Here is a 15,004-nt window from a genome sequence, read left to right as displayed (position 1 = left end):
CTGCAAGGGCTGGGAAGAGCCTCTGGTGATGACCCTTCTGTCTCTGATGGCTGTGGTGGTGATGAGCACCAAAGCAAAGCCTCTAAGAAGTTGGCTGAAGAGGCTGTTCCTCAGGGTCTGTTGGTTGTCCTGGGGAAGCACAGCTTCCTTCTCCCTCCAAGGCACTGAGGGAATGCTGCAGGAATGCCACACATGGCTGGAGGAGGAAGGGGACATTTGAGGGTGGGCAGGGCAGGAACCAGCCCCATCCTGGACAGTGCAGGGCAGTGAGGGGATTCCTGGGATGCCCATGGAGGAAGGCAGGGAGCACCAGGCTTGGATGGGGACAGCACCCTGTGCCATCCCCTGCTGTCCCCACCCTGACCCCTGCCCTCCCTGGTGTCCCCCAGCTTCGGCCTGGCCCCAGCAGCTCCTCTGCAGGTTCATGCACCTCTGGCTCCCAACCAGTCCGTGGAGATCTCCCTGCCTCTCAACACCGTGGGCTCTGTCATGAAGATGGAGCCCCTCAACAACCTCCAGGTGGGCAACACGGGGCTGTCCCCTCCTGGGGACATGGGGACAGGGCAGGGGCCCTTGGAGACATCCAGAGGGAGGTGGGACAGCAGGGACCAGGGGCTTGTGCAGTGACAGCTGGCTCCAGAGAGATGGGGATGGGGATGAGGATGGAGATGGGATGGAGATGGGATGGGATGGGATGGGATGGAGATGGGATGGGATGGGACATTTTGGGATGGGATGGAACATTTTGGGATGGGATGGGACATTTTGGGATGGGATGGGACATTTTGGGATGGGATGGGACATTTTGGGATGAGATGGAACATTTTGGGATGGGATGGGACATTTTAGGATGGGATGGGACATTTTGGGATGAGATGGAACATTTTGGGAACCTGCTGTGTATTGGAGGTGTTGAAATCCCCATGTCCTTCCTCCCCAGGTGGCAGTGAAGAACAACATTGACGTCTTCTACTTCAGCACCCTGTACCCCCTGCACATCCTGTTCGTGGAGGACGGCAAGATGGGTGAGTGGGGTGACCATGGCTGCAGCAAGGTGTGCTCTGTCACCTGTCCCTAGGTGCCATCCCAGCCCTGGAACCTCCTTGATCCCATTGGGTGAGCCCCCAAGAGCAGGTGGCTGCCCTGAGCCTGCCGGGGCGGGTGGCAGGGTGACACACCTGGGCTGCCATGTCACCTGTGTGGTGTCACCTGTGTGGTGTCACCTTTGGGGTGGCCGGTCTGGCAGCTCCCTCAGCGCTGGTGTCCCCTCCCTGCAGAGAGACAGACGTTCCTGGCCACCTGGAAGGACATTCCCAACGAGAACGAGACCCAGTTCCAGATCAAAGACTGTTCCCTCAACGCAGGTGGGTGCCACCCCTCGCAAGGACCTGGGTCACACTTAACTCCCCCTGTCCCCAGGTGCCACATCCACGTGGCTGTTCAGTCCCTGCAGGGGAGGGGACTCCAGCACTGCCCTGGGCACCTGTGCCACCCTTTCCATGAAGGAGTTTCCCCTAATGGCCAATCTAAGCCTCTTCCATGACGAGGAGGGGAGGAGGTGGGGCAGGGGCTCAGCCCAGCCCCTCAGCCTCTCTCTCCCATCCCAGATGCTGTGAGCAGCAAACTCCAAGGCAGCAACATCTTCACCATTGCCAAGAGGAACGTGGAGGGCCAGGACATGCTCTACCAGTCCCTGAAGCTCACCAACGGCATCTGGGTGCTGGCAGAGCTGCGGATCCAGCCCAGCAACCCCAGCTTCACGGTACATCCCATCCCTGGCTGCTCCCAGACCCGGGGCTGGGGACACATCCCTGCTCTGGGAGCTCCCCTGGTGCCAGCCCTGCTGTCCCTCTGTCGTGGGGAGGGTGGCACTGCTCCTCTGGGGACAGCTGAGGGACACACAGGGCTCCCAACCCACCCAGCTCCATGGAATCCTATCCTCAGAGCATTCCCTGAGCAGGGATCTCTCCACTCCTCAGCCATGAGCCACCCCGGTGTCCTGCTGTCCCTGTCCCCTCCCCTGTCCCTGGCAGCCTTTGGGGTGGGGTGGGCCCAGCAGTGTCACCCTGACTCCTCTCTCTGTGTCTGTCCCGCCGCCCGCCCTCGCCGGCCTCGCTGCTCTTGCAGGATTTGGAGGTTAGAGATTGGTTTTTCCCTGGCTTTGGGCTCTCCCTGGCTGCTGCCTGGATATTCCTCCCTCTCCCGATGTTTTTCCCTGCCCTGGCAGTCTCCTGGTGCCTCCTGCCTCTCCTTCCCAGCAGGGCTGGCACAAGGAGGGGACGATTCCAAGGGTTGGGATGTCCCCATTGCCCTGCTGGTGTCACTGGGGATGAGAAAAATCCTGAAATAGCTGAAAATTGTTATCCCAGAGGATTCTCCACGAGCTTTCCCTGCTTGAGGAGCTAATGGCTTTGGGAATGCTGTAATATTTAAGCAAACACCTGAAGGGGCTCATTCCTCTTTGGAAAGGAGGATGTTTTTGGGGAACCCTTCACTTCCCTGGAGCACCAGGCACTGAATCCAATGCCAAAAGCTGCAGTGTTGCCCCTGCCTGTTCCCTGCCTGTGCTGCATGTGGATGGCTGTGCCCTGGGAGGGCTTGCAGGGCTTGGATGACCTTTTTGCAGCTGCCATCAGGAGCTGGAGTGCCCCGTGGCAGGGAGGGAGGGAGGGAGGGAGCTGCAGCATGCAGGGCTCTGCTTTGGGGCTGGGGGCTCTCCAGCATGGGGGGGATGCCATGACCCCGCTGTTCCCTCTCTCCCCACAGTTATCCCTGAAATGCCGAGCACCAGAGGTGTCCCAGTACATCTACCAAGCCTATGAGACCATCCTGAAGAACTGAGGTGCTGCTGCAGCCCCTCTTCCTCCTCATCCTCCTCCTCCTCCCGTCCCTTTCCCGCCCGAGGGAGCAGGGCTGGATCCGTGTGCATGTCCCTTTCCCCCCTGCCCAGGACCCAGCCCCTGGGCTTCTCCCTGTCCTGGGGGAGCAGAGGGGGCAGGGGGCTGTCCCCAGTCCTGCATCCCTGCAGCAATCCATGTGTGAGTGATGCCCTGTGCTCCTCCTGGTGCTGCTCCCTCCACATCCCAGAAACCCCAGCTCCTGCTCCTGGCTCTCATGGAGTGCTGGCTGGTGGTGGGTTCAGCATTCCAAACCCTGGGAATAGCTGCTGGGGGGCCCAGAGTGCTGTGGGATTGGCTGCAGATCCCCCTGGAGCCCTGGGATTTGGGGCTGGAGCAGGTGGGAAGCAGCTTTGGCTCTCCCTGGTTCAGCAGAGCTGTGGGTGAGCCCTTCCCAGAGGATCTCCTCCCCATGGGAGCCCTTCCCAAAGCTCCCAGAAGGGCTTGAGGATCCCACATTTGAGGCTGTACTTAAGGTGCAGGTTCAAAAGGGCTTCTCCAGCCCCTGCCACGGGGCCAGGAGGGCTCTGAGTGTCCCCTGTCCCCCAGCCCAGCCCCACGGCTCCCTCTGCTCCCCCCTGGGTGCTCCCCTGGGGCTCCCACTGCTCCTGTCCCCCCCAAATCAAGCCATGGGTCCCCCCCTCCCTGGAAGCAGGAAATCTCTAATATATGAAAGATAAATATATTGTAATGTTCACTGCTTTGAGGGAATGTTGAATAAAGGTGACACCAGCCCATGGGGACACTGCTGGGGTGGCCATGGCCCAGTGACCCCGAGGGAAGCAGGGTCCTGGGAGCTTCCTGCCAGCCCTGCAGGGCCGGATAAACCCTCTGGCACAGCAAGGCCTGACACAGCAGATGGGCAGGGCTGGGACAGGGACACGGGGCCAGTCACCCCTTGGGGACAGGAAGGGCCTGGAGAGCCCTGGAGCCTCTCAGGGACCCACCAAAGTGACCCTGCACTGTCCATGGTGTCCAGGCTGGGTGCCCCGAGCCCCTCCTGGGGTTGGGGACAAGTGTGGGGTCCCCAGGAGATCCCTGTGGGGTGGGTGATGAGCAGCAGCAGCCAGTCCTGCTCTGGGACACCCCACAAATCACTGGTGCTGCTCTGGGACACCCCACAGGCCACCAACCCCCCTGTCAGAGCAGCTGTCCAGGGACCACAATGGGCACCCTGCTTTGGAACCCCCAAAGTCACAGCAGGGAGGTCACCACCACGGTCTGGAGCCTCCTGGTGACCCACAGCTGCTGTGTCCCCCTGGGCCAGCAGCCCTGGGGTGAAGGTCCCTGGCCATGGGGCACTTGGGGCTCCAGGGACACCTCTGGAGGGTCCCAGTGGCTCTAAGGGGGTCCAGGACATTGGGACTCAGCTCTTCACTGCTCCCACCCGCCCTGGGGCCTGGGGCTGAATCCCCCTGGACAGATGAGCAGACAGGGTGGGCTCAGCTCCGTTGGTCTTTACTGGCTGCAGAGGACATGCAGGGGTGGGGGCTCGGTGGCCTTGGGCTGGGGACACAGCCCTGTCCCACCCTGGGGACATCAACACGAGCTGGGGGCAGTGCTGGGGGCTGGAGAGGGAACAGTGACCGCCCTGCCCTGGAACAGGGCTGGTGGTGACAAACTGCATGTCCCCAAGTCATCTCACGGCTGGAGAGGAGAGCAAAAAGTGGCCAAGGTGGTAATGATGAGGCCAAGAAGAGAAGAGGGGAAGGTCAAGAAGATGATGAGAGAAAAAGAGGTGAAGGCCAAGAGAAGAGGAGGAGGCAGCCCAAAAGAAGAGAGGAGAGAGAAGATGAGAGGAGGAGGAGGAGGATGACAAGAATAGCAAGAAGAGGAGGAGAAGACAAGAAGAGAAGGTCAAGATAAGGAAAACAAGTGGAGAAGAGTGAGGAGATGAAGAGAACTGGGTGCTCTCCAGCCCCATTCCCAGCTCTGCCCACACACCTGCCCCCCTGGAACTGCACCCAGGCCATGGGGACACCCCTGGCACCCTCTGGGGCTGGGGGCTCCTTGCAGGGCCCCCAATGCCAACAGTCACCAAGGGCAGGGGTCCTGGCCACCCCAGCTCTGCGGCCGTGGCCCGCCCGGGTGCCACCTCCACCGTCCCCAGCAGCTCGGGGCTGTCCCCAGGAGCTGCCATTGATCCCTCATGGCCACGCGTTCTCCTCCAGCCCCTCGCGGTCCAGGAGGGAGGAGGGGGCGCCCTGCAGAGCCCCCCAGGCCCTGGCGCTGCCGTTGGGGGCCCGCTGGGGCGTGGGGATGCGGGAGGGCGCCCTGTGGGGCTGCGTGTCCAGCCGGGGCTTGGCCCAGGGCCGCGGCGGGGCCGCGGGGACCCCCGGCCCGGGGCTCTCCTCCATCTCCATCAGCTCGTCCTCCCCCGCGGCCCAGTCGGTGTCGGAGCCGGCGTTCCCCGCCGTGTCCCGGTGGTTGTCCCACGAGGCCGGGAAGCAGCAGCTCTCGTCCGAGGAGCTGGAGAAGGTGGAGCGGCGCCTCGCGTCCGCCAGGCCCGGGTTGGGCGGCAGCGAGGGGCACCCGCCGTGGTTCCCGTTGCTGTTCCCGTTGCTGTTGCCGTTGTTGTTGCCGTTGTTGTTGCCGTCGCTGCTCCCGCCCCGCCGCCCCTCCTCGGCGGGCAGCCCGTGCTTGGCGAACACGTTCAGGGAGGAAGATGAGGATGACGAGGAGCAATAGGCCGAGTCAGCAGCGGCGGCGGCGGCGGGGGGCGCAGGGGGGGCGCTCTCCGTGTCCCCCAGCTGCTCCAGCAGCCGCGTGTTGGCCAGGAACTCCTCCTCCAGCCGCTGGAACAGCCGCTGCTCCTGCCCGGGCTCCAGCCAGCGCGGGGCCCGCAGCCGCCGCGCCAGCTCCTCGGGGTCCCCGGGGCCCGGCCGGGGGTCGCGCCGCCCGCCGGGGCTCCCGGCCGGGGGGGGCTCGGCCCGTGCCCACGAGTGCTGCCCGTCGGGCCGGCGGCGGATGAGCAGCAGCGGGGCCGAGCCGCGCCCGGGGCTGCGGGAGGCGCGGGGGGAGCCCGGGGCCGGCGGGTCCGGGGGGTCCCGGCGGGCCGGGGGGCGGCGGGGGCCGCTCTGAGCCGAGGCGGCCGAGGAGTCGCTGTCACCGGAGCAGCGCCGGGAGCGAGCGGGGGCGCGGGGCCTGGGGGCGGCACGGGACAGAGGGGGCAGTGAGAACAGTGGTGACCCCGCAGGGCACCCCCCGACTGCACAGACTGCATGAACCCCCACACTGATACCCCATTGCACCCCTCCTCGTGGAACCCCCGCCCCAGTGCCCCCCCTATTGCACCCCTCCTCGTGGAACCCCCTAGTGCCTCCCCAATTGCACTCCCCCATTAAAATCCCCCATTGCACCCTTCCTCACGGAACCTCACAGTGCCCCCCCATTGCACCCCTCCTCACGGAGACCCCCCCATTGCACTCCCTCATTAAAATCCCCCATTGCACCCCTCCTCGTGGAGCGCCCCCAGTGCCCCCCCATTGCATCCCCTCACTAAGATCCCCCCATTTCACCCCTCCTCATGGAACCCCCCCATTGCATTCCCTCATTAAAATCCCCCCATTTCACCCCTCCTGGTGGAACCCCCCCCAGTGTGCCCCCATTGCACCTCTCCCCACCCAACCCTGCCCATTCTCCCCACATTCCTTCCATTGCACCCCATTTCCCCCCTCACTGCACCCGTTCATTCTTCCCCCTTTATCCCCATTCCTCCTCACTGCACCCCCATTGCACTCCACACCCCCCCAACTTAAACGCCCTTTCCATCCTCACTGCACCCCCACTGAACCCCATATTCCCACTATCGAACCCCATTTCCCTTCCCCTTGCTCCCCCATTAAACCCCCCTGTTCTCCCCCTTCACTGCCCATTGCTCCTCACTGCACCCCCCAGAACCCCATTTCCCTCCCCACTGCCCCCCATCTCCCCCCTCCATTAAACTCCCATTGAATCCTCCCATTCCACCCTCATTCCCCCCCTCAGCCCCCACTGCACCCCATACTCCCTCCAGTGCACCCCACTTCCCCCCATTGCACACCCACTGCCTCCCTGCTCTGAGCTGCCCCATGGCTCCCCACATTCCCCCCACCAATCCCATCCCCCTCCATTTCACACCCCACTGCACCCCCATTTCCCCCACTGCCCCTTCATCCCATTCCCCCTTGTTCCCCCACTGCACCCCAGTGAACCCCTATTGCCCCCACTGCCCGCCTCCATTGAACCCCCACAAAATCCCACAGCTCCCAATGCACCCCCATTTCCCCCTTGTGGCCCCCCTTCCCTCCCCCTGCTGCCCCCCAGTATTCCCCTCCATTGATCCCCCAATGCTTTCCCCATTTCCCCCCTCCCACTGCCCCCACTGCCCCCATCACCTCCCAGTGCCCCATTATCTGTCCCCATAGCCCCCCATGGCAGCCCACCGAACCCCCACTTTCACCCTCCATTTCCCCTCCCCTGCCTTCCCTAACTGCACCCCCATTCCCCCATTCTTTCCTGCTGCACCCCCATTTCACCCCAAATTCACCCCACTGCCCCCTCCGTACCGCTCACTGCACCCCCCAGTGCACCCCCAATTCACCCTCTCGTACCTCCCACTGCCCCCAAGGATTCCCCCATTTGCTCCTCATCCCCCCCCACTGCCCCCAATGATTCCATTTCCCCCTCACTGCCCCCCACGATCTCCCCATTGCATCTCCCAGTTCAGCCCAGTTACCCCATTCCCCCCATTGTCCCCTCCCACCGCCCCCCAGCGCTTTCCCCATTACCGCCCCCGTTCCCCCATCCCCTCGGGGGGCTCAGCCCTTGCCGCGGGGTCTCGGTGCAGTTTTGGGGTGGGGCCGTACCTGGGGGTCCCCGCTGCCCGCGGCTCGGCGGGGCTCCGGGAGGGGCTGCCGGAGCAGGGGGCGGCTCCCCCCCGAGGGGGCAGCCCCTCCTGCCGGGGGGGCTTCGGGGGGTCCCCCCGGGGCTGGGGGGGCGCGGCGGGCCGGGGGCGCCGGGGGACGCTGGGGCTGGAGGTGCGGGACGAGGAGGCGGCGCCGGGAGCCGCTTTTTGGGGGGACATGCCCGGGGCGCGGGGCTGCGGCAGGCGGTGAGCTGGAAGGGACAGAGGGCAGGAGGTCAGCGGGGACCCTTCCCTTCCCTTCCCTTCCCTTCCCTTCCCTTCCCTTCCCTTCCCTTCCCTTCCCTTCCCTTCCTTCCCTTCCCTTCCCTTCCCTTCCTTCCCTTCCCTTCCCTTCCCTTCCCTTCCCTTCCCTTCCCTTCCCTTCCCTTCCCTTCCCTTCCCTTCCCTTCCCTCCCCTCCCCTCCCCTCCCCTCCCCTCCCCTCCCCTCCCCTCCCCTCCCCTCCCCTCCCCTCCCCTCCCCTCCTCTCCCCTCCTCTCCCCTCATTCCCATTTTCCAGCCAGGCTACTCCCGGAGGCAGTGACACCTCGGGAATTTGGGGAAAAACCCCACTTTTGTCACTCCCCTTCTCCCCCTTCCAGCAGGATCAGTGCCCTGAGGAGCTCAGTCCCAGGGACGGGAACCCCAGAGAAAATCAGGGAGAACCAAGGAAGGGAAACTCAGGGGGAAACAGGGAACAGAACCCCACAGAAAATCAGGGAGAGCCATAGAGAACCAAGGAATGGAACCCATGGAAAATCGGGGACTGGAACCTACAGAGAGCCAGGGGATGGAGCCCTATGTGGAAACAGGGAACAGAACCCCACAGAAAATCAGGGAATGGAGCCCCATGGAAAATCAGCAACAGGGTCCCAAGGAGAGCCAGGGAATGGAACCCCACAGAGAATCAGGGAACAAAACCCCACAGAGAACCAGGGAATGGAACCTCACAGGGAATGGAACCCCACAGAAAATCAGGGAACAAAACCCCACAGAGAACAGAGCCCCAGGGAGAATCTGGGAACAGAACCCATGGAGAACCAGGGGATGGAACCCCATAGAAAATCAGGGAAGAAAACCTCATAGAGAACCAGGGGAAGGGGCCCCATGGAGAATCCAGGAACAGATCCCTTGGAGAGCAAGGGAATGGAACCCCATAAAAAATCAGGAAACAAAACCCCACAGAGAACCAGGGGAAGGGGCCCCAGGGAGAATCTGGGAACAGAATCCATGGAGAACCAGGGAATGGAACCCCAGAGAAGATCAGGGAAGAAAACCCCATGGAGAACCAGGGAAAGGGGCCCCAGGGAGAATCCTGGAACAGATACCTTGGAGAGCCAGGGAATGGAACCCCATAGAAAATCAAGTAAAAAAAACCCCACAGAGAACCAGGGAGAAGAATCCCACAGAGAATGGAGCCCTAGGGAGAAATCTGGGAACAGAATCCATGGAGAACCAGGGGATGGAACCTCACAGATCGGGGAACAAACCCCACAGAGAACCAGAGAACAGAGTCCCAGGGAAAGCCAGGGAATGGAAGCCCACAGAAAATGAGGGAACAAAACCCCACAGAGAACCAGGGAATGGAGCCCTATTGAGAATCCAGGCACAGTTCCCGTGGAGAGTCAGGAATGGAACCCCCAGGAGCCAGGATGGTGCCGGGGGGTGGCAGTGCCCGCGGGGTGACACTCACAGAGGGCAGCACAGCGACACGGGTCGTGCTTGTCCAGGTAATGCTCCAGGGTGTCCCAGCCGCCGCCAACCCGCACCATGACGTGGCTCCGCAGCACCTGCGGGCAGCGCTGTCACCTGCCGGCCCCAAAGGCCACCAAAGCCACCAAAGCCACCCCGGGAGCCGGCATGGGCGGGAAACCCAGCCTGGGACCCCACACACCCTGCCCGGGAGAGGGGGAAGGAGAGAGCGGAGGGGCTCGGGATAATGGGGGGACAATGGGGTGTGGGGGCACAATGGGGTGAGGGGGGACAATGGGGGGAGGGGGGACAATGGGGTGAGGGGGGACAATGGGGTGAGGGGGGACAATGGGGTGAGGGGTGATAATGGGGTGAGGGGAGGGACAATAGGGTGAAGGGGAACAGTGGGATGAAGGGGACAATGAGGCGAGGGGGGACAATGGGGTGAGAGAAGGGACAATGGGTTGAGTGGGGACAATGGGGTGAGGAGGGGACAATGGGATGAGAGGAGGGACAATGGGTGAGTGGGGACAATGGGGTGAGAGGAGGGACAATGGGGTGAGAAGGGACAATGGGGTGAGTGGGGACAGTGGGGCAAGGGGAGGGACAATGGGGAGGGGGCGGCTCTTACTCTGACGAAGATGAGCGTGTTGGAGTCGCCCACTTTGTACTTGCCCTCCGAGACCTTGACCATGGGGAACTGCGAGGGGCAGGAGCAGCAGCCCAGGATCTCCCGCACCTGCGGGCCCACAGGGGAGGGGTCAGTGGGGCGGGAACTCCCTGCTGTAGGGTCGGCGGGGTCCAGAACCCCCCCTCTATAGGGCCGGTGGGGCACAGACCCCCGTTACAGAGCTGCTGGGGCACACACCCCATTATGGGGCAAGCAGGGCATAGACCCTGGCAAGGTGGGCATAGAAACCCCCGTATAGGGTCAGTGGGGCACAGACCCCCTGGTATAGGATCAGTAGGTACAGACCCCCTGTTATGGGGCCAGTGGGGCACAGTGATAGGGCTGGTGGGCACAGAAACCCCCCTGTAGGGTCGGTGTGGATCCCCACTAGAGGGGCAGCCCCTCAGATGGGCACACATGGAGGGCCCTGTGTGCCCCCCACACTCCGTGGGGAGCACTGTGGGGGCTCGGGGGCAGCAGGGCCGGGGGCTCCTCCCCTGCCGGGCACAGCTCTCCTCATTCGGGGTCCACACACACAACATCCCCCACCCCACCGATGCTGACCCGCGGGGGATTCACCCCCAGATCCCCCAGAAATGGGGCAGGACCCACAGAAACGGGGTGAATCCGGGGGGTTTTGCCTCCCTCCAAACCCGAAGGTGCGGCACGGGAGGGTTCGGGGGGCCGGGCAGGGCACTCCGGGCACGGGGCGGCCGGGCAGTGCCAGCTGCCGCCTCTATCCCGGCCTGACGTCAGGGATTAACCGGGAGCCGCGGGGGACGCGGGGACGCGGCCGATCCTGCCCCGCCCGGCCTGCGGGGGGGACGCGGCGCCGCCGCGCCCCCAAATTTGGGGTTTCTTCCGTAATTCCGTGATTCTGGGGGGTGTTCATGCAGCGGGGAGAGGAAGGAAGGAAGGAAGGATGTGGCCGCTCCGGTTCCCATCCGGGTGACACGGATGGGGGAAACTGAGTCACGGAGCGGGGGGGGCTGCAGTGAGGAGGGGTCGTGACCCTGCTGTCACCTCTGGGGGGCACCTGGGGACAGGCGGGCCGGGTCCTGCCCCGCCAGGCTCCTCCCCGGCGCTGGCGCTGCCCATAAAAGCCGATGGATGGCGAGGAATTACGCAGCCCGGAAAAATGCAGCGCCCGGCCAGGGGGGCTTGGGGGGGCGGCAGCCAAGGGGGACCCCCCCCGATGGAGCCCTGGGCGGATTGGGGGGGGTCAGGATGCTCCTTAATGAGGGACTTAATGAGGAATTGGGGTTTCAATTAAAAAAAGGCTTAGGCAGGCAGGGGAGGGCAGAGCCCCCCTGTCCCCCCCGGGTTAATCCGCTGCTCACCCGCGGGACGGATCCCGCACCCGCCTCTAATCCGGCCTGAGCCCCCGCACCCCCTCCTGACACCCCAAACTGCGGCTGCCGTGTCCCCGCGTCCCTCCCGGGGGTGGCACCGCTGTGGGGCACCCCTGGCGGGGAGCGGGTGGCACCGCTCTGTGTGTGTGTGTGTGTGTGTGTGTGCGTGTCCCCGCTGTGACTGCGGGCACCGAGACACAGCCAGGAGCCCCACGGGAGCCGCGTGCGTGGGGAGGCGCTGCCGTAGCCATGGAGAGCTGCGCTGGGTGGGTGGGTGGGTGGAGCACATCCCGTGGAGCGCAGGGTGGGCAGGAGGACCTGACACGGTCACAGGGACACGGGGGACATCCCCCGGAGCACCGAGCGCCCTTTGGATGGGCAGCAAGGACTTGTGGGGGTCACAGGGACAGGTGGGACCTGCCAGGGGGACAGGTGGGAGCTGCCATGGATCACGGAGCACAGACAGGACCTCGCAGGGGCCACAGAGACACAGAGGACTCCTGGGGACCAGAGAGATGGGTGAGACCCTCCATGGACCCTGCTGGGTGGACAGAGACAGGTGGGACCTCCTGGTGACCACAGAATGACCATTGGGTGGACAGGGAGAACCTCCCACCAACCACAGAGAGGTGGGATCTCCCAGTGACCATAAAATGACCATTGGGTGGACAGGGAGGGCCATAGACAGGTGGGAGCTCCTAGTGACCACTGGGAGAGGACAGAGAGGTTCTCCCACAGGCCATAGAGGGGTGGGACCTCGTAGTGACCATAGAATGACCACAGAGCAGACAGAGAGGTTCCTCCATGGGAAATAGACAGGTGGGACCTCTTAGTGACCACAGAATGACCACTGGGTGGACAGAGAGGTTCTCCCGTGGGCCATAGAGAGGTGGGCCCTTCTAGAGACCACAGAGTGATCACTATGTGGACAGAGAGGGCCATAGAGAGGTGGGACCTCCTAGTGACCACAGAGTGACCACTGAGTAGACAGAGAGGTTCTTCCACAGGTGATAGACAAGTGGGACCTCCGAGTGACCACAGAGTGACCACTGGGTGGACAGAGAGGTTCTCCCATGGGCCATAGAGAAGTGGGACCTCCAAGTGACCATTGGGTGGACAGAGAGGTTCTCCTATGGGCCATAGACAGGTGGGACCTCCTGGTAACCACAGAATGACCACTGGGTGGACAGAGAGGCTCTCCCATGGGCCATAGAGAGGCGGGCCCTCCTAGTGACCACTGGGTGGACAGAGAGGTTCTCCCAGCAGCCAGAGGGCACCCTGTTGGGCGGACAGAGAGGAGCTCCATCAAGCACGGAGCTGCCTGCTGGGTGGCTGGGCAGGAGCTCCCCCGAGCACCGTGCGAGGCCCGGCCTGGGTGGCCGCAGGGCCCTCACCCAGGCGCAGGGCTCGGCGGGCAGCGCGTGTCTCACCAGCTCGTCCAGGTTCCGGAGGTCGCACAGGGCCACGGGCCGGGCCCGGCTGGGGAAGGCGCCCGCCCGCGGCTCCCGGCTCTCCCGGCGCGCGCCCGGCGCCCCCTCCGCCATTTGGTCCCTCATCTCCTCCTCGATCTCCTCCTCCATCTGGATCAGCATGGGGGCCAGCATGCCGAACTTGGAGCCCCTCCTGGCCACCTCCAGCAGGCAGAGCACAAAGTTCTTCTCGTTCTTCCTCAGCACCAGGTCGTTGGTCTCGAACATGAGCACGTCCTGGATGCCCAGGTCCTGCCGGCACCACTGGATGAAGTTGGAGACGTTGTCCCTGGCGATGAAGGAGCCGGGCACCACGTTCTTGGCCTGGAACACCACCTCGTTCTGGGGCACGCGCATGCGGGCGGCCGCCTCGGGGTGCCGCTCCTGGAAGTCCAGCGCGGTGCGGTTGACGTTGTTGGCGTGGCGGCACAGGTGACAGCCCGTCTCCAGGCTCTCCAGGAAGGTGTCCACCTGGATGTCCAGGTCGTAGAGGGTGTTGAACCACTCGGCCAGGTCCTCCTTCATGGCCTCCAGGTACTCCTCGCTGGAGCGGAACGGGCGGATGCTCTTGGAGGCGGCCGACTGGATGTGGCTGGGGTCGGCCATGGCCAGGTGCCTGCGGGGGGACAACGGGGGCTGTCATGGGCAGGAACCCCCCAAAGCCCCCCCAGACCACCCACCAACCTCGGTGACCCCTCTGTGCCTCAGTTTCCCCCACATGTTACCACCACCACTGCCACCTCTGCCCCTGCCTGATCCCTGCCAGGACCTGCAGCCCTCCCACTCCCTGTCCCTCCACCCCGTGTGTCCCCCCCACAGCCCATGTCCCCTCCCCTCATGTCCCCCCACCATCTGTGTCCCCATTCCCCACTCTGTGTCCCCTCATCCTGTGATGCCTCCTCAGGTTAATGAGTCCCTTGTCACCCATGCCACCCCTGGGGGGGCTGTGGCACAGAGGGGACATCCCTCCCCAACCCCGCCCTGAAAGCTGCCCAGTCATGGTGGGTGTCCTCAGCCTGGTGTCCCCACCCTGGAGCAGGTGACACCCCGAGGGATGGCAGTGCCAGGGGCAGGGAGCCCCCCGTTTACCCTGGCGGGGTTCAACCCCGAGGGGCTGCAGGGGGTGGGGGATTGGGGGATTGGGGTTTTGGGGTCCCAGCACTCAGCCTTGGGGTGGGGGCTGCCCCTGGGGAGGCCCCGGCTGTCCCTGCCCTGGGTGGGGGTACAAGAGCCAGGGATGGCGCAGCAGGGGGGGTCACCCTGACCTCCAGTGCCACCCCCACCCAGCCCCACACGCCGGGAGGGGGGTCCTGCCCCTGGGGTGTCCCTGATGCCCAGGGGGTGTCCCCTACCCTCGGAGGGTGTCCCTGTGGGGAGGGTCCCCTCACCTGGGGGGAGGGCACTGCCGCCCTCGGGGATGGGGGGACCCTGCTGGGGGGTGGTCTCCATCCCTCCAGAGTGGGGGATCCTCTCGGGGGGTGTCCCTGTCCCTCGGGAGGGGGTGTCCCTGTCGGGGGTGTCCTTCCCGCGGGGATGGCGGGCCCCTTTCCCCGGGGGGGGCTGTCTCTGCCGGGGGGTCCCTACCCTGGCAGGGGGGGTGTCCGTGCTCGGGGGTGTCGGTACCGGGGGTCCCCCTGTCCCTTGGGGCCGTCTGTCCATCCCGGGGGTGTCTCTGTCCCGGGGTGGGGGGGGTCCCTCTCGCCGCCGGGCTCCCCATTGCGGGCCGATGCAGCGGGGGCGGCGGGAGGGGCTCGGCACCTGCGGGGACACGGGGAGGGGACGCAGGGCCCGGGGCCTCCCGCCCACCCCCCCGGCCGCACTCACCGCCGCCGCTCCGCGCTCCGCTACGGCCGGGCCGGGCCCGCTCCCCGCGCCGGGCCGGGCCGCGGCTCCCAGCGCCGGGGGGGCCCCGCCGCGGCCCCCGCCGCCATCGGCCGCCCGCAGCGGCCCGGGGGGAGCCGGGGGGGCCCGGGGGGCGCCCAACGAGGCTCGGCCGCCGCAGCCCCGCGGAGCCGCCGCCGCCGCCGCCGCGCCCCGGCC

At 64.9% G+C, this 15,004-nt stretch overlaps 2 protein-coding genes and 1 non-coding gene across 5 annotated transcripts in view; 2 read left to right on the top strand and 1 right to left on the bottom strand.

The window, feature by feature from the left end:
- The window catches only part of AP1B1 (adaptor related protein complex 1 subunit beta 1), a 29,570-nt gene extending 25,973 nt beyond the window's left edge, over nucleotides 1–3,597 (top strand). The window contains exons 19-23 of the mRNA XM_064727237.1: nucleotides 390–519; nucleotides 941–1,025; nucleotides 1,278–1,364; nucleotides 1,608–1,762; nucleotides 2,767–3,597. Of these exons, the coding sequence (XP_064583307.1) occupies nucleotides 390–519; nucleotides 941–1,025; nucleotides 1,278–1,364; nucleotides 1,608–1,762; nucleotides 2,767–2,841 (532 nt within the window). The 3' untranslated portion in view covers nucleotides 2,842–3,597. The remainder of the gene's footprint in view (nucleotides 1–389; nucleotides 520–940; nucleotides 1,026–1,277; nucleotides 1,365–1,607; nucleotides 1,763–2,766) is intronic.
- On the top strand, nucleotides 9–113 carry LOC135454832 (small nucleolar RNA SNORD125). The gene has a single exon (XR_010442207.1). It is a non-coding gene; the product is annotated as a small nucleolar RNA SNORD125 (small nucleolar RNA).
- Nucleotides 3,598–4,339: 742 nt separating the features above from the next.
- On the bottom strand, nucleotides 4,340–14,897 carry GAS2L1 (growth arrest specific 2 like 1). 3 transcript variants are annotated; one of them, XM_064726781.1, is made up of 6 exons: nucleotides 14,789–14,897; nucleotides 12,890–13,580; nucleotides 10,105–10,212; nucleotides 9,475–9,571; nucleotides 7,745–7,994; nucleotides 4,340–6,041 (listed from the first exon to the last, which is right to left on the bottom strand). In XM_064726781.1, exons 2-6 carry the CDS (start codon nucleotides 13,568–13,570, stop codon nucleotides 5,045–5,047), a joined length of 2,133 nt encoding a protein of 710 aa, XP_064582851.1. In that variant the 5' UTR covers nucleotides 13,571–13,580; nucleotides 14,789–14,897; the 3' UTR covers nucleotides 4,340–5,044. The 3 variants fall into 3 exon arrangements, with proteins under 3 accessions (XP_064582851.1, XP_064582853.1, XP_064582852.1); XM_064726783.1 differs by having other exon boundaries at nucleotides 12,926–13,580; XM_064726782.1 differs by lacking the exon at nucleotides 14,789–14,897 and adding an exon at nucleotides 14,549–14,587.
- Nucleotides 14,898–15,004: the final 107 nt, after the last annotated feature.

This window comes from Zonotrichia leucophrys, chromosome 15 (genome assembly GCF_028769735.1).
Source record: "Zonotrichia leucophrys gambelii isolate GWCS_2022_RI chromosome 15, RI_Zleu_2.0, whole genome shotgun sequence".
NCBI classification, from domain to species: Eukaryota; Metazoa; Chordata; class Aves; order Passeriformes; family Passerellidae; genus Zonotrichia; species Zonotrichia leucophrys.
This window is presented reverse-complemented; position numbering and strand designations above follow the sequence as displayed.